This window comes from Cherax quadricarinatus, chromosome 96, assembly GCF_038502225.1.
Source record: "Cherax quadricarinatus isolate ZL_2023a chromosome 96, ASM3850222v1, whole genome shotgun sequence".
NCBI lineage: Eukaryota > Metazoa > Arthropoda > Malacostraca > Decapoda > Parastacidae > Cherax > Cherax quadricarinatus.
The window spans coordinates 3,066,847-3,085,821 of record NC_091387.1 but is presented as its reverse complement, the minus strand read 5'-3'; the positions used below and the strand labels follow the sequence as shown (position 1 = coordinate 3,085,821).

The 18,975-nt window shown below is 39.6% G+C and overlaps 1 protein-coding gene across 2 annotated transcripts in view; it reads left to right on the top strand.

The window, feature by feature from the left end:
- LOC128701745 (golgin subfamily A member 2) overlaps positions 1 to 18,074 on the top strand; it is a 47,576-nt gene extending 29,502 nt beyond the window's left edge. The window contains exons 10-18 of one of the 2 annotated variants that reach the window (XM_053795647.2): positions 1,216 to 1,434; positions 3,959 to 4,065; positions 4,993 to 5,197; positions 10,161 to 10,293; positions 11,069 to 11,251; positions 14,360 to 14,533; positions 15,185 to 15,312; positions 17,108 to 17,210; positions 17,450 to 18,074. In XM_053795647.2, coding sequence (XP_053651622.2) covers positions 1,216 to 1,434; positions 3,959 to 4,065; positions 4,993 to 5,197; positions 10,161 to 10,293; positions 11,069 to 11,251; positions 14,360 to 14,533; positions 15,185 to 15,312; positions 17,108 to 17,210; positions 17,450 to 17,766 — 1,569 coding nt within the window. In that variant the 3' untranslated portion in view covers positions 17,767 to 18,074. The remainder of the gene's footprint in view (positions 1 to 1,215; positions 1,435 to 3,958; positions 4,066 to 4,992; positions 5,198 to 10,160; positions 10,294 to 11,068; positions 11,252 to 14,359; positions 14,534 to 15,184; positions 15,313 to 17,107; positions 17,211 to 17,449) is intronic. The other variant, XM_053795646.2, reaches the window with a different exon arrangement.
- The last annotated feature ends 901 nt before the right edge of the window (positions 18,075 to 18,975 follow it).

The following is an 18,975-nucleotide window of genomic DNA, read 5'->3' as shown; positions in this document are numbered from 1 at the left end:
TCTTCTCCAGGTGCATACACGCTTATTATAACCCACTTTTCACATCCAATCTTTATTTTGCTCCACATAATCCTTGAATTAATACATTTATAGTCCCTCTTTTCCTACCATAGCTTATCCTTCAACATTATTGCTACTCCTTCTTTAGCTCTAACTCTATTTGAAACCCCTGACCTAATCCCATTTATTCCTCTCCACTGAAACTCTCCCACCCCCTTCAGCTTTGTTTCACTTAAAGCCAGGACATCCAGCTTTTTCTCATTCATAACATCCACAATCATCTCTTTCTTATCATCTGCACAACATCCACGCACATTCAGACTTCCCACTTTGACAATTTTCTTCTTCTTATTCTTTTTAGTAATCTTTACAGGAAAAGGGGTTACTAGCCCATTGTTCCCGGCATTTTAGTTGACTTTTACAACACGCATGGCTTACGGAGGAAAGATTCTTATTCCACTTCCCCATGGATATAAAAGGAAAATTAATAAGACCAAGAACTATTAAGATAAAATCAAAGAAAACTCAGATGAGTGTGTATAAATAAATGTGTACATGTATGTGTAGTGTGACCTAAGTGTAAGTGAATCCCTTCACTAAATATTACCCTGCTCACACTCCAACAGATCGTCAGGTCCCAAGTATCATTCGTCTCCATTCACTCCTATCTAACACGCTCATGCACGCTTGCTGGAAGTCCAAGCCCCTCACCCACAAAACCTCCTTTACCCCCTCTTTCCAACCCTTTCGAGGACGACCCCTACCCCGCCTTCCTTCCCCTATAGATTTATATGCTTTCCATGTCATTCTACTTTGATCCATTCTCTCTACGGTTCAGATTTCCCTCTGATGTGCTGCTGGAGTGTGAGCAAGGTAACATTTATGAAAGAATTCAGGGAAACTGTTTATCCGGACTTGAGTCCTGGAGGTGGGAAGCACAGTGCCTGCTCTCTGAAGGAGGGATGAGGATGTTGCAGTTCGGAAGGTTATCTGAACTCTGATGTCAGCACACTTCTGGCAAAACAGTATTTGAATGGAAGTAAATGGGTTTCTTTCTACAGGTCACCCTGCCTTGGCAGGAGACAGTCATTGAGGTAAATAATAAAAAAAAAAAGTTTTAACACGCTGGCCATCTCCCACCAAGGCAGGGCAACCTGAAAAAGAAACACTTTCACCATCATTCACACTATAATTTTATTACTCCTCACCATGCAGACAAATGACAACAGACAACTCTCTAAACTGGTGGATCAGCTGTCTTGCAACGTGGAGGAACTGGAGATGAAGATAGAACGAAGCCACACTGAAGAAGTGGACACATCGCAGCTGCTTGCCGCCATGCAGAGTGACAAGGTTGCTGCTGCTCGTGCCCTTACTCAAAATAAACAGCTTAAAGAGCAGCTGGAAGAACTACAGAGTGGTTTTATTATAATGGTAAGTAAAGATTTCGTGTAGAATGAAAGATACAATACCATGGCTGGATTATTATTAATATAATCAGGGAAATTTTTTCCCAGTTAAAGTAGGCCTTAGACAAGGATGTGTGATGTCACCGTGGTTGTTTAATATATTTATAGATGGGGTTGTAAGAGAAGTAAATGCGAGGGTCTTGGCAAGAGGCGTGGAGTTAAAAGATAAAGAATCACACACAAAGTGGGAGTTGTCACAGCTGCTCTTTGCTGATGACACTGTGCTCTTGGGAGATTCTGAAGAGAAGTTGCAGAGATTGGTGGATGAATTTGGTAGGGTGTGCAAAAGAAGAAAATTAAAGGTGAATACAGGAAAGAGTAAGGTTATGAGGATAACAAAAAGATTAGGTGATGAAAGATTGAATATCAGATTGGAGGGAGAGAGTATGGAGGAGGTGAACGTATTCAGATATTTGGGAGTGGACGTGTCAGCGGATGGGTCTATGAAAGATGAGGTGAATCATAGAATTGATGAGGGAAAAAGAGTGAGTGGTGCACTTAGGAGTCTGTGGAGACAAAGAACTTTGTCCTTGGAGGCAAAGAGGGGAATGTATGAGAGTATAGTTTTACCAACGCTCTTATATGGGTGTGAAGCATGGGTGATGAATGTTGCAGCGAGGAGAAGGCTGGAGGCAGTGGAGATGTCATGTCTGAGGGCAATGTGTGGTGTGAATATAATGCAGAGAATTCGTAGTTTGGAAGTTAGGAGGAGGTGCGGGATTACCAAAACTGTTGTCCAGAGGGCTGAGGAAGGGTTGTTGAGGTGGTTCGGACATGTAGAGAGAATGGAGCGAAACAGAATGACTTCAAGAGTGTATCAGTCTGTAGTGGAAGGAAGGCGGGGTAGGGGTCGGCCTAGGAAAGGTTGGAGGGAGGGGGTAAAGGAGGTTTTGTGTGCGAGGGGCTTGGACTTCCAGCAGGCATGCATGAGTGTGTTTGATAGGAGTGAATGGAGACAAATGGTTTTTAATACTTGACGTGCTGTTGGAGTGTGAGCAAAGTAACATTTATGAAGGGATTCAGGGAAACCGGCAGGCCGGACTTGAGTCCTGGAGATGGGAAGTACAGTGCCTGCACTCTGAAGGAGGGGTGTTAATGTTGCAGTTTAAAAACTGTAGTGTAAAGCACCCTTCTGGCAAGACAGTGATGGAGTGAATGATGGTGAAAGTTTTTCTTTTTCGGGCCACCCTGCCTTGGTGGGAATCGGCCAGTGTGATAAAAAAAAAAAAAAATCAGGGGGCAATTTAGCGATTGAATTATTACACTTGTTTCTCTTTTTTGGGGAGTCACTTTACCTCGGTGAGAGACACCAATGTGTTCACCACTGGTGAACACAATCTAGGTTGAGGGACTGATTACCTCATCATCTACTATCTCCAGTTTCAACACCTTCAAATAACCTCTGTGCTGAATTGATAAAGCCACTAACTGGCAAAACTTTTCTTTCTTTCAATAAACCGGCCGCATCCCACTGAGGCAGGGTGGCCCAAAAAGAAAAACAAAAGTTTCTCTTTTTAAATTTCGTAAAGCAGGCAAAACATCTTCATAATAAAGATACTCAAGTGTTGTACATATGTCTTATTCATTGTTTATTATTATTATTATTATTATTATTATTATTATTATTATTATTATTATTAATGTGGGTTATTCAGCACACAACGTGGTAGGGGCTGGATCCCACATATGCTAATTGAAGACACTACTACGAAACATACACATTTGTGGTAATGTTGAGAGAGAGAGAAATTAGATTTTTTTTTTCTTTTCAACAAACTGGCCGGGTGGTCCAAAAAGAAAAACGCAAGTTTCTCTTTTTAAATTTAGTAATTTATATAGGAGAAGGGGTTACTAGCACCTTGTTCCCAGCATTTTAGTCTCCTCTTACAACACACATGGCTTATGGAGGAAGAATTCTGTTCCACTTCCCCATGGAGATAAGAGGAACTAAACAAGAAAATGAACTAGAAAGAAAATAGAAGAAAACCCAGAGGGGTGTGTATATATATGCTTGTACATGTATGTGCAGTGTGACCAAAGTGTAAGTAGAAGTAGCAAGACATACCTGAAATCTTGCATGTTTAAGAGACAGAAAAAAGACACCAGCAATCCTACCATCATGTAAAACAATTACAGGATTCCGTTTTACACTCACTTGGCAGGACGGTAGTACCTCCCTGGGTGGTTGCTCTCTACCGACCTACTTTTTTTTTTTTCACCAAGTCGGCCGTCTCCCACCGAGGCAGGGTGACCCAAAAAAGAAAGAAAATCCCCAAAAAAGAAAATGCTTTCATCATCATTCAACACTTTCACCACACTCACACATTATCACTGTTTTTGCAGAGGTGTTCAGAATACAACAGTTTAGAAGCATATACGTATAAAGATACACAACATATCCCTCCAAACTGCCTACTACCTACAAAAAATTAGATTTACATTGTCTGGATTTTTCATACATCTTAAGCTTATTGTATGAAATTTTTCAGAGTAACAAGAAACTAGAGCTGACAGAAAAATTGGAGAAGGAATTGCATGTAAGAAAAGCTCTCAACCAGGAGATTGCAACATTGAATGAGGATATTACAAACATGAAGTAAGTCTTCTCTTTAGTGCATTGCAAAAAAGTTGACTAACATTTAAAAACTGAAGCTGGTATTTAAATCACTTCATCAGCTGCAAGTCTTAAGTTTTTTAATTCCACACTGGTAATCAGTAGCTGTTACACTTGTACTGTCGTGAAAATAAGTTATACACGTACGTATACAGTGGACCCCCGCTTTACGATCAGCTCCCAATGCGACCAATTATGTAAGTGTATTTATGTAAGTGCTTTTGTACGTGTATGTTTGGGGGTCTGAAATGGACTAACCTAATTCACAATATTCCTTATGGGAACAAATTCGTTCAGTAATGGCACCTGAACATAATTCTGGAATGAAATAATATCGTAAACCGGGGGTCCACTGTACTGTCATGAAAAATTAGTCACAGTTCTGTAGCTGGAACCATTCACACCTCAGACTTGATATATCACAATTTGTGGGTTAGTTTTGATCTTTACTCTATCACTGAGGGTCAGGATCCATGCACTTAAAACACCTGTGTGAAGTTCAGTTAAATTTCTAGTTTTTTCTTTACCGGGAGTGGGATGAGGCTCAGGATAAGCTTTAGTAACATTACGGTGTTCTGTAACTGGGTTGGTAGTGTACTCAGCTCACACACTACACACTAAGGTTCGTGGTTCGATCACTGGTAAAGGTGGATACATTAGGGTGTGTTTCCTTAAGACACCTGCTGTCCCTGTTTACCTGGGTGTTAGTCAGCTGGTGTGAGTTGCATCCTGGGGACAAAATGAACCTAATTTCCCCAAAATGCTCTGCATAACCATCGACTTTCTATATAGTATGACATTGATTAACTATGGTCTGTATATTTGTGCATATAGAAATTATTATTATTATTATTATTGTTATTATTATTAACCTTTGTATTTCTAGTGTTTCTTTTCATTGTTAACCAGGCAGCAGTTAGTTGAAAAAGATAGAGATATTACAGTCTTGAGAGAAAATGGAGAATCTCTCGGTGCACATCTGATGTCAATAAACCAAAGTCAACATCAGACTGACGTAAACCAGATGATGCAGGCCATGGAACAATTATCCAAGGAAAATACAACATATGAAGAACATGTGAGCAAACTAGAAGAAAAACTAAGACTCTCTCAGGTAAACTAAAATACTTACTTTTGTAAGAAAAAAGATTTTCTTCTTTTAATATTGCAAGATGGAGCCATGTTGAAATGTGTGTTTCTAGTTCCAAAATTTATAATAAATGATAGTTTTTGCAAATAGATTTCAGGTATGTCTTGCTACTTCTACTTACACTTAGGTCACACTTCACATACATGTACAAGCATATATATACACACCCCTCTGGGTTTTCTTCTATTTTCTTTCTAGTTTTTGTTCTTGTTTATTTCCTCTTATCTCCATGGGGAAGTGGAACAGAATTCTTCCTCCGTAAGCCATGCGTGTTGTAAGAGGCGACTAAAATGCCGGGAGCAAGGGGCTAGTAACCCCTTCTCCCGTATAAATTACTAAATTTAAAAAGAGAAACTTTTGTTTTTCTTTTTGGGCCACCCTGCCTTGGTGGGATATGGCCGATGTGTTGAAAGAAGATGAAGAAGTTTTTGAAAATGTACAAAAAGTGAGGTAGAGATTGATAGAAGAGTTTGGAAAGATATATAAAAGAATAAAGTTGAAAGTGAATACAGAAAAGAACAAGGTTATGAAAATAAATAACATTATTCTCAACAGAATGAGAGATTACAGGAAACAGTATAGAGGAAGTAAATGTCTGTTGATGCTTGTGAGTAAATGTCTATGAACAATAAGGTGTATTGCAGAATACATGAGGGAAAGAAGTTACAGAAGTGTTGAGAAATCTGTGGAAAAAAGCTTCAGTGGATGCAACAGGAAAACGTATCAGAGTATAATGGTGTAGATACATTTATATAGGTATGATGCAGTGGGAGATTTTTTATACATCAGCTGTGTCTCTCATCAAGGTACAGTGACCCGAAAAAGAAGAAGCAAAAATTTTTCTTCTTTTTACATTTAGTAATTTATACAGGAGAAGGGGTTAGTAGCCCCTTGTTCCTGGCTTTTTAGTTGCTTCTTACAACACACGTGGCTTATGGAGGAGATATTCTCCTCCACTTTCCCATGGAGGAGCAGTGAGAGATGTTTTGTGCTAAATTAGTACAGTGGACCCCCGGTTTACGATATTATTTCATTCCAGAAGTATGTTCAGGTGCCAGTACTGACCGAATTTGTTCCCATAAGGAATATTGTGAATTAGATTAGTCCATTTCAGACCCTCAAACATACACATACAAACGCACTTACATAAATACACTTACATAATTGGTCGCATTGGGAGCTGATCGTAAACCGGGGGTCCACTGTATTTGGTTTGAATATTCAGAGAATACAAAATTAGAAGATGGTGTGATGGTATGAAATGTTTAATTCAGAGTATGAAGGAGTAGTGGCTGAGATGGTTCATTTATGTAGGAAGTTAAATATAAGGTAGTATTAGTCTGGTCTGGATATAAGGATGTATGAGGAACATCCAAGGAAGGATTTTATAAATGACATGCAGCAGATTGATACACTTGTTAGATCAGAGTGAGTGGAGGCAGGTGGCTTTCAGGGTTTGAAGCCCTGTTGGAGTGCAAGCATGGTAATATCTAAAAAAAAAAAAAAAAAAGATTCTAGGAACCTGAAGGATTGGTGAGAAAGATGCTGTTTGGAAGGTCATTGAAACTGTGATGTCTGGCAAGACAGCTATTGAACAAGTGATGGTGAATGTGTCAGTTTTGAGGATTGCACGTGAGTATTATAATACAGTGAACCCCCGCCTTATGAACGCATCGCGTTACGTTAAATCCGCCATACGAAGCATTTGAATGCAAAAATTTTGCCTCGCCTCATGATAAAAAACTCGCCTTACGTGATTCGTCCGGGACGCCTCAGCGCCAGTGTTTACAAGCCAGCCAGTGGCCTCAGCGCCAGTGTTTACAAGCCAGCCAGTGTAGTCACATCTACGCATACATTCGGTACATTTCACATTATCCCAGTGTTTTTAGTGCTTGTAACTGCAAAATAAGTCACCATGGACCCCAAGAAAGATTCTAGTGCCATCCCTGTGGTAAAAAGGGCGAGAATTAGTATGGAATTGAAAAAAGAGATTAAGGAAATGTGTGCAAAGTGGGTTGAACTGCAAACCTTTACAGATGAAAATCACCCTGACACAGCTACTGCAAGCCATGTTGGCAACCTGTACAATGACAATGTTATGGCCCATTTTAGGAAAGTCTTAAAGGAACGGGAGGTACAGAGCTTTATGAACAGATTTGTTGTGTGACAGAGGTCCAGCGACTCTCAAGCTGGTCCTAGTGGCATTAAAAGAAGGGAAGTAACCCCGGAAAAGGACTTGCTACCTCAGGTCCTAATGGAAGGAGATTCCCCCCCCTAAACATTAACACCATCCACAGTCTCCCCTCCTCCCATCCCATCAATCATCACCAGATCTTCAATAAAGGTAAGTGTCATGTATCCTATTCTTAGTAGAGTAGTAATTGTGCATGTCTTCTTCAGTTTGTGTGTTATTTTTTTTTTATTATCACACCGGCCGATTCCCACCAAGGCAGGGTGGCCCGAAAAAGAAAAACTTTCACCATCATTCACTCCATCACTGTCTTGCCAGAAGGGTGCTTTACACTACAGTTTTTAAACTGCAATATTAACACCCCTCCTTCAGAGTGCAGGCACTGTACTTCCCATCTCCAGGACTCAAGTCCGGCCTGCCGGTTTCCCTGAATCCCTTCATAAATGTTACTTTGCTCACACTCCAACAGCACGTCAAGTATTAAAAACCATTTGTCTCCATTCACTCCTATCAAACACGCTCACGCATGCCTGCTGGAAGTCCAAGCCCTTCGCACACAAAACCTCCTTTACCCCCTCCCTCCAACCCTTCCTAGGCCGACCCCTACCCCGCCTTCCTTCCACTACAGACCGATACACTCTTGAAGTCATTCTGTTTCGCTCCATTCTCTCTACATGTCCGAACCACCTCAACAACCCTTCCTCAGCCCTCTGGACAACAGTTTTGGTAATCCCGCACCTCCTCCTAACTTCCAAACTACGAATTCTCTGCATTATATTCACACCACACATTGCCCTCAGACATGACATCTCCACTGCCTCCAGCCTTCTCCTCGCTGCAACATTCATCACCCACGCTTCACACCCATATAAGAGCGTTGGTAAAACTATACTCTCATACATTCCCCTCTTTGCCTCCAAGGACAAAGTTCTTTGTCTCCACAGACTCCTAAGTGCACCACTCACTCTTTTTCCCTCATCAATTCTATGATTCACCTCATCTTTCATAGACCCATCCGCTGACACGTCCACTCCCAAATATCTGAATACGTTCACCTCCTCCATACTCTCTCCCTCCAATCTGATATTCAATCTTTCATCACCTAATCTTTTTGTTATCCTCATAACCTTACTCTTTCCTGTATTCACCTTTAATTTTCTTCTTTTGCACACCCTACCAAATTCATCCACCAATCTCTGCAACTTCTCTTCAGAATCTCCCAAGAGCACAGTGTCATCAGCAAAGAGCAGCTGTGACAACTCCCACTTTGTGTGTGATTCTTTATCTTTTAACTCCACGCCTCTTGCCAAGACCCTCGCATTTACTTCTCTTACAACCCCATCTATAAATATATTAAACAACCACGGTGACATCACACATCCTTGTCTAAGGCCTACTTTTACTGGGAAAAAATTTCCCTCTTTCCTACATACTCTAACTTGAGCCTCACTATCCTCGTAAAAACTCTTCACTGCTTTCAGTAACCTACCTCCTACACCATACACTTGCAACATCTGCCACATTGCCCCCCTATCCACCCTGTCATACGCCTTTTCCAAATCCATAAATGCCACAAAGACCTCTTTAGCCTTATCTAAATACTGTTCACTTATATGTTTCACTGTAAACACCTGGTCCACACACCCCCTACCTTTCCTAAAGCCTCCTTGTTCATCTGCTATCCTATTCTCCGTCTTACTCTTAATTCTTTCAATTATAACTCTACCATACACTTTACCAGGTACACTCAACAGACTTATCCCCCTATAATTTTTGCACTCTCTTTTATCCCCTTTGCCTTTATACAAAGGAACTATGCATGCTCTCTGCCAATCCCTAGGTACCTTACCCTCTTCCATACATTTATTAAATAATTGCACCAACCACTCCAAAACTATATCCCCACCTGCTTTTAACATTTCTATCTTTATCCCATCAATCCCGGCTGCCTTACCCCCTTTCATTTTACCTACTGCCTCACGAACTTCCCCCACACTCACAACTGGCTCTTCCTCACTCCTACAAGATGTTATTCCTCCTTGCCCTATACACGAAATCACAGCTTCCCTATCTTCATCAACATTTAACAATTCCTCAAAATATTCCTTCCATCTTCCCAATTAATTAATATTTCATGTGGTAAATTTTTTTTTTTCATACTTTCGGGTGTCAGGAATGGATTAATTTGATTTCCCTTATTTCTTATGAGGAAAATTAATTCAGCTAACGATAATTTCGGCTTACGATGAGCTCTCAGGAATGGATTAATATCATAAGGCGGGGGTCCACTGTATATACAAATAATCCTGTCATAGGAGAGAGAGAGAGAGGCTTACACAGATGTTTCAGCCCAACTTTGGCCATTTGCTAGTGGGTTACCAGTAAGTGAATTTTTGGCAGGTTATTGAAGCTGTGCCATATGTTTGGAGTATTGTCTTTGCCATTCCAAATGGAACAAAATTAGCATTGAAAAAAACAATTACAAAAACAATGTGGATCAAGGATTGCTTTTTCTTTATTTAAAAGATTGATATAATTTTTTCTGTGTTCTTTACTGTAGTTAGAAATGAATTGTGGATAATGGTTTAATAAAGTACATAAATTGTGTAAATTACTGTATATAAATTTTTCATCATTCCAATTAACATTTTGTTTTTAAATCGCTACTTGTTTTTTCTCTTGCAAACCTTCACGTTCTCTTAAATCTCCTCTCATATATTAAATTTTCACTCTTAGGTTGAAACAGAAGAATTGTCAAGACAGAACTCAAAACTCCATAACCTTATAACAGAATATAGTTCTCAGACAACAAGGAATGAGAATTTACAGTCAACCACTGTAAACACTTCAGATGAAATGAATTCCGAAAGTAAGTTATTAATTAATTCATCTACATTATTTATCTACATAATGTTTGTGATATCTCATGTCCTTTGTTCCATTATCTATTATCCTTAGTGGAAAATCGCCATTTTTTTTTTTTTTTACACATTGGCCATTTCCCGCCAGGATGACCCAAAAAAAAGAAGAAACACTTTCATTATCACTCACTCCATCACTGTCTTGCAAGAGGTATACCTGCACTACAGTTCAGAAACAGCAAAATATCTCACCCCCCTCCTTATAGAGTTGATGGAATACTATTAAGATTATGAGGTTAATACTGTTAGCATGGTATGCGTATTGAGCATCTAGCAGGCTGTGAAGCTTACTTTTGTGAAGTGAGCGCAGACAAGTAGTTGTTTATCTTGGTGTGCTGTTGGAGTGTGAACATTGCAACATTTATGGAGTCATGGAAACCAGTTAGCCAGACTTGAGTCCTGGAGGTGGGGAAGTTCAGTGTCTGTGTTCTGAAGGAGGGTTGGGGATATTGCTTTTCAGATGGTCATATGAATGGTGATGTCTGCAAAGTTTTGGCAAGATAGCTATTGCATGAGCAGTGTTGCATGTGTTTCAAGTTTTGGATTGCCCTACCTTGGTGGGCAATGGCCAGTGTGTTTAAAAATGCAAATTATAATGACAACTTACTGCATAATAATTTTGTGACAGTTTTGTGTAAAAAAGGGACAAATTAGCAGTAATATTATATAGATTAGGGGTAAGTAAATAGGCAATAGTAGCAGTAATATTTGATTTTGTTACAGATAATGAGGGAAGTAGTAATTTATTATCCGAAATTGCTAGCCTTACGGCATTAGTGAGCAAACTTGAGCTGGAGCGCAACAACTTGCAGTCTCAGCTTAATTCCGAGAGGACCAAATGTGCCAAGTTGTCACAAGATGCTGCACAAGAGCTCCCACAGACTGTAATAACCTCTCAACCAACAGGTAAATTACCATTAGCAAATTCCTCACATATAATTTTAATATAGAATAAAAAGTGCCAGTATCGTGGCTGGAACAACACACAATCCACACTCGGGAGATTGAAACTCATGTCTATGTTTCAGTCTTCTAAGTGTGAGTTATTTTTGTATAATTTTAATATCTTTCAAATGGGTAGTGTGTACAGTATCCAGAAAGTTTTGCTACCATCCATATGCTCTATTTTGTTACTGGGATTTGGCAGAAATGAATCATTTTAAAGTCAGAGTTTCTTTCCACATGAAACAGAGATGGGTGACATTTGATTTCATGCAGAAAGCCCATGGTTATGCAGAGCATATCAGGCAAGCTTAAGTCTCACTTAAGACTACAATGGCAATAAACATTTACATATATGTATTTTTTTTTTTCAACAAGTTGGCCGTCTCCCACCGAGGCAGGGTGACCCACCGAGGCAGGGTGGCCCAAAAAAGAAAGAAAATCCCCAAAAAGAAAATACTTTCATCATCATTCAACACTTTCACCACACTCACACATTATCACTGCTTTTGCAGAGGTGCTCAGAATACAACAGTTCAGAAGCATATACGTATAAAGGTCATTAAATGCACACAACTAGGTATTAGTAGGTTGGTAGACAGCAACTGCCCAGGGAGGTACTACCATCCTGCCAAGGCCTGTAATTGTTTTACATGATGGTAAGATTGCTGGTTACAGGTAGTAGGTTGGTAGACAGCAACCTTCCAGGGAGGTACTACTGTCCTACCAAGTGAGTGTAAAACAGAAGACCGTAATTGTTTTATATGATGTTCGGATTGGTGGTGTCTTTTTTCTGTCTCATGAACATGCAAGATTTCAAGTACGTCTTGCTACTTCTACTTACACTTAGGTCACACTACACATGCATGTACAAGCATATATATACACACCCCTTTGGGTTTTATCCTTTTTCTTACTAGTTCTTGCTTATTCCTTCTTGTCTCCATGGGGGAGTGAAGCAGAATTCTTCCTCCGTAAGCCATGCGTGTAGTAAGAGGCGACTAAAATGCTGGGAGCAAGGGGCTAGTAACCCCTTCTCCTGTATACATTACTAAAGTTAAAAAAGAAAACTTTTCTTTTTCTTTTTGGGCCACTCTGCCTCGGTGGGATACAGCCGGTACACTGAAAGAACAAGAAGAAATGTGATTACATATGAATGATAGTGAAAGTGTTGATTTCTTTTTTGAGTCACCCTGCCTCGGTGAGTATGGCCAGTTTGTTGAAAAAAAATGTAAGTAGATTAACCCTTTGACTGTTTAGGCCGTATATATACGTCTTACGAGCCAGTGTTTCGGATGTATATACATGTATACTCAATAATTCGGTTTATTAGCAGTTTGGAGGGATATGTTGTGTATCTTTATATGTATATGATTCTAAACTGTTGTGTTCTGAGCACCTCTGCAAAAACAGTGATTATGTGTGAGTGAGGTGAAAGTGTTGAATGATGATGAAAGTATTTTTTGGGGGGGATTTTCTTTCTTTTTTGGGTCACCCTGCCTCGGTGGGAGACGGCCGACTTGTTGAAAAAAAAAAAAATCAAGCTTCAAAAAAAAAAATCAGGCTTCAAATTCATATGAAACCAACCCTTGTGGGTCATTGAATACAAGTAATAGTGGAGGCTTAATCCTTTGTTTGCTAATCATTTAGAACGCATTCTAATTGCATTAATTTGCTTGCTCTAAATTCTATTCTCTGGTTGTCTAATGAGGGAATTTCCATTTATGTACATGTATCTATATAATTTTTGTTCGGATTACTTAAAACTTCCACTACTTTTGGCTGGTGGAAGGAGACTGAAAATATTCTTACATGGTCCTTTGGCCAAGCATCTCTTGGGTTTGAAACTTACATGCAGTGGGTAACACTGTTATTTAAAATTATTAAAACATTTTGGCATGGTCAAGGTGGTCATTGATCTGTGTTTGAGTCTTGGAACATGCATGCACATACGGAAGGGCCCTGCATATACAGCTTCTTTTCGGTGTTCCATGTTTTCGTTAGCTTCAAATTGAGCCATTGTTCGTTATGTTCCACACGCTGGCAGTTGTCACGCCGGTGCGTGGAACATAATGAACAATGACTCAGTTGAAAGCCATTGAAAATATGGAACATCGAAAATAAGTGCTGTATATATGGGACCTTCCTGTACACACAAAACAAAAATATTGGTTATGAAGAAGGGCTGTTAAAAGGGTACAAGGAGACATGATAACCACATTCAGGATATGAGAGGATATACAGTTGACAAGGAAAACTTGTAACTTCATCAACTGGCATAACAAAAGGCCATAAACTACAATGTTAAAAGAGAAAAGCTACTGAAAGAACACTAGAAAGTTTTATTTACAGAACATTAGATCAATGAAATGTGCTAGAGGAGAGAGTAGTAGTTAATACTACCATTGGAAATTTCATTAAAAAGCTTTAAGATCTATGAAATACTGAAGACTGGACACCACAAGCATAACTGTGTTCCTGTAGTTACATACAGGTAATCACAAATATGTATTTGCATGTAGTTTTTCCCACAATCTTTATTCTCTTCTTTTAGACTGTGTCTCTTATGTACCAGAGGAGGTACACTGTACCCCCCATACATATTTACTTGGTACTGGTGCTGAACTCTCGGCAGTGTAAAAAACTTAACTTGCCCTTTAACCTTAAGAGTTGGTTATTAATACAACTGGCAATTGCAAGACTGTGAGTCCTGGAGGTGGAAAGTATGATGCCAGCACTCTGAAGGTGGGATGGAGATTTTTTTTATTATTATCACACCGGCCGATTCCCACCAAGGCAGGGTGGCCCGAAAAAGAAAAACTTTCACCATCATTCACTCCATCACTGTCTTGCCAGAAGGGTGCTTTACACTACAGTTTTTAAACTGCAACATTAACACATATGTTGCAGTTTTTAACTGGAGTGTAGGCTCGCCTCTGGCAAGACAGTGATGGTGTTAATGATGATGAAGGTATTTCTTCTTTTTTGGGTCACCCTGCCTCGGTAGGAAACAGCCAATGTGTTAATAAAAAATAGTTTACAGTAATTGATGTCAGCTGCATTACATTTCAGCGACACAACCAAGCAAAGAATTGTCAGTCGAGAGTTTCCTCAGCTTGCAGGAAGCACATAAAGCTCTGGAAGACAGATTTAGCCGAAGTATGAAGCAAGTAGCGGAGTTGAGCGATGACAAGCAGCGTCTGGAGCACGTAATCCAGCAACTGCAGGTTGAAACTGAAACTATAGGCAAGTATCTTGGTTCAGAGTTGCAGTTCTTTTTTTTTCTCAGGGTAATCAGGTGATCAAGGCAAGCAGCCGTATAGAAGACCATGCTCATACATGCTTGTGGCTTTCTTTGTGTCCACAATATTTTATTACATGTAAACTACACACTGTATAATATGTAAAGACATAACAATTTTGAATTCTGAATTGGAATTTCAAATGCCTGTTTCTGTACAAGGGCAGGCCAATAGAGGCAAATGTTTGCTTAACATTCCTTTGTTGATGGTGACTGCCTGTAATCTGAAGTAAATTTAGTATGTAAAGTATTCAGTTGAAATTTGTGTGATGGGATGAAGAGCTGGATCTCAACTCCCTTCAAACATCTAGAAACATCAGACACGTTTCCTTGTACCTATTGTCCCTGTTGACCTGATAAGTACCAATGTTATGTACTGTTGCAGATCTCATCCTGATAAACAGGACTTAAACCAGAATGATTGTCTTTTATATTTGAGTTACTCCTGGTTTCTTTCCCTCTGGATTGGTAATATAAATAAAATATTCTCTAAAGTTTTTCACCAATACACAAAAATTTTTTTATATAAGATTTAATTTTATTAACACCATATTCCACTGTTTTGTTGTAACTGGTATTCCTTTTTCCTTTTTCAGGAGATTATATCACAATTTACCAGTTCCAGCGAGGGGTAATGAAACAGCAGGCACGAGAACGTGAATTGGAGTTGTCTAGCCTCTTGCATGAACGAGAGGAAATGAGGATTAAGCTTGCAACTTTACAAGTTAGAACATTTTGTACTTAATTTTTTTATATATCAAGAAATTAATACATTATTATTATTATAATCAAGGGGGAAGCGCTAAACCCGGAGGATTATACAGCAGAAATTAATACAGGTGTCCCTTGTTTTTATGTTGTAGCTGCATTTCGAGCCCATGATAACTGTACTATACTCACAGAGGCCTAATACACTTATTTCCCATCTGAGTTTGGATCTATTTTCTTAATAGTTCTTGTTCTTCTTCATTTCCTTTCATCTCTTTGGGAACTGGAAAAGAATTTTTCCTTCCTAAGCCATGCGTGTTGTAAGAAGCAACAAAGGTGCAGGGAGTAAGGGGCTAGTAACCCCTTCTCCTGTATACATTACTAAAGTTGAATAAGAGAAGCTTTTATTTTTATTTTCGGGCTACCCTGCTTCAGTGGGATGCGGCCGATTTGTTGAAAGAAAGAAAGAAAAGAAGGAAACTTTTATATAGCGAATCCTCATTAATCAAGGGACACCCATATTTGTTTAGTGCGTAAATATAAAAATAATAATGGCATGTGTCTTTTTGTATTCATGCATCATGAGAAAGCAAATAGCACTGAAAATTCATATAAAAATAATAATAATTCTATAATAATAAAAGGTGGGTGGTGTGTTGAAGCATTTGTGGAAAGAAAGTTTATGGAGGTAAAAAGGGAAGTAAAGGTTAGAGGGAGGGGGTAAAGGAGGTTTTGTGTGCGAGGGGCTTGGACTTCCAGCAGGCATGCGTGAGCGGGTTTGATAGGAGTGAATGGAGACAAATGGTTTTTAATACTTGACGTGCTGTTGGAGTGTGAGCAAAGTAACATTTATGAAGGGGTTCAGGGAAACCGGCAGGCCGGACTTGAGTCCTGGAGATGGGAAGTACAGTGCCTGCACTCTGAAGGAGGGGTGTTAATGTTGCAGTTTAAAAACTGTAGTGTAAAGCACCCTTCTGGCAAGACAGTGATGGAGTGAATGATGGTGAAAGTTTTTCTTTTTCGGGCCACCCTGCCTTGGTGGGAATCGGCCAGTGTGATAATAAAATAAATAAATACTAGTGTAGTGGTATAAACAGTTTTATATAAGTGAGGCATGGGATTTGAATGCTGCAGCAAAAAGGAGGCAAGAGGCAGTGGCGATGCCCTGTTTGAGAGCAGTGTGTGGGGTGAATATCATGCAGGGAATTTGGAGTGTAGAAATTGAAAGGTGATGTGGGGTGACCAGGGGTTTAAAAGAGCCAAGGGGTTGTTGAGGTGGTTTGGGCATGTAAAGAGGATGGGCAGGGATAGGTTGACGAAGAGAGAGTATAAATTCGAGCTGGATAGTAGAAAGGAAAAGGGTCATTTCAAGAATAGCTTGAGTGAGGGGGTACAGGAGGCTTTGAGTTTTACAGGCTTGAACATTCAGCAGGCTTTGTTGAGCGAGTTAGATAGGAGTGGGTGGAGACAAGTGGAGACAAGTGGTTTAAGGGACGTGCTGTTGGAGTGCAAGCATAATAACTTTTATGAAGGAATTCAGGGAAAACTGGTTAGCCAAAGGTGGGAAGGGCAGTGCCTGCACTCTGCAGGAGGAGTGGGGATGTTACTCTCAGAGGGGTAATAATGATAACAGAATAGACAAGATGTAGAGCTGCACATAAAGGCTCTTTAAGTAATTGGAGTTACCCTTCCCTTGGATGAAACCTGATTGTCTCCCATTACCCAGGAACTTTAAGACCCATGCAGGTATAGCTCTTCCCATGTTGTCTGTAATGGTAATGATTCAATACTTCATGATGGTTATATTTCAGGACTTAGTGTCAACTCTAGCACTGGAGAAGGGGCCAGACCACGAGAAGGTGATCAAGATGACCAATGTTATCAAGAGTCGGTCTTCAGTCCCTCATGGTGTAGGTAAGTTCAATTTAATGCTGAATTCTTACACAAAGTGCCAGTGGTAGCACCAAAGGTAGACTTTGCTTGTCCTGTGTAAATTTGTATATGTAATATCCAATACAGTATATGTAATATTTAGTTCATACAATATCCAATACATGTAATATCCAGTACATGCAATATTTAGTTCATGTAATGTCCAACACATGTAATATTTACTTCAGGTAATATCCAGTATATATATGTTTTCTTAACAGAGAAGGGTGTACCCACGCTGGTTAATGGTACAGCTGCTGAAGAGACTACAGTTGATGTAACAGAAAGCACAACTCATGCTGTGAATGGGGAAGACCAATCACTTGGAGAAGATACGAGATCTCCCACGAGTGACTCTGGCATACCAGCACGTCCTGATGTGTATCACCTTGGAGAAGGCTATTCAAAGAAAAGCCCAACTGTACAGAGAATATTGGACCTCTTAAATGAAATGGAAGCAACCAGTCAGGTTGAGCACTGTGGTTTGCAGAAGTTCCATCCATGTCCTTTATGCTCTGGGAAACTTATAACTGTATGAAAAGAAGAATTATACAGTAATAACTTTTTTTAGTAGTGCAAGATGTTGGAAAGGAATAATTTTTTAAATTTAAAGTTCTAGATCAGTGCTTCACTTATAATTTTCCTTCTTCAAGACTACTAAAGTGTCCAACTTGTGTTATTTTAACACGCCTGTCATAAGTACCAACACTTATGCTTTGTCATAACCTCATTCAGTAATTTTCTATTGATGATTTAAACTGCATTTATCCAGCAGTGAACTATTTATTATAAGTTAGTGGTGTCAGTTGTGTAAAGATATTATATTTATTCAAATGCTACTTTTGTGTACTTATGTATGCATATATACCAGTATTAAGAGGTTTATGAATTCCCCTGTTTCCTAATATCATGTTTTTTTTTCCCCTATAATCTACCTTGTCCATAATTACTATCACATTTCCTTTGTCTGCAGACAAAGCAAATGCAATAGTAATTATGGACAAGGTAGATTTTAGGGGAAACTAACATATTATTGGAAGATGGGGGACCTGATGTGTCCCTCGATGCATCTAGTAAAGGAAATCCTGAGAGCCAATCTTGCAGTCAGGCTGTTGTTACTTGCACACACAACAGCTGTGCCACAAAATTAAAAACATTTCCAGATGCAGTACTGGGGAAAGATGTCATGAAGTGCCCCAGTTGTTGTCACTAGTTCTGTGATGTCACAGACTTCACAGTAATGCTTGTGTTTGCAATTGAAATTTCACAATTTTGTGGAACTAGCACACAGTGTTGGACACATGAGCTAGATGTTGACAGTATTAAAATCCCTGTGCAATACTGGAATTTTCTGTAAACCAAATCGGTTATGGTCTCAGTAGTAGTAACCAGTTACCAGTAACCAGTGTACCAACTTTATTCCGAAACGTTTCGCCTACACAGTAGGCTTCTTCAGTCGAATACAGAAAGTAGGCAGGAACAGTAGAGATGTGAAGACGATGTAATCAGTCCATCACCCTTAAAGTCGTAGAATTTGAGGTTGTCAGTCCCTCGGCCTGGAGAAGTTCAGTTCCATAGTCAGGAACTATGGAACTGAACTTCTCCAGGCCGAGGGACTGACAACCTCAAATTCTACGACTTTAAGGGTGATGGACTGATTACATCGTCTTCACATCTCTACTGTTCCTGCCTACTTTCTGTATTCGACTGAAGAAGCCTACTGTGTAGGCGAAACGTTTCGGAATAA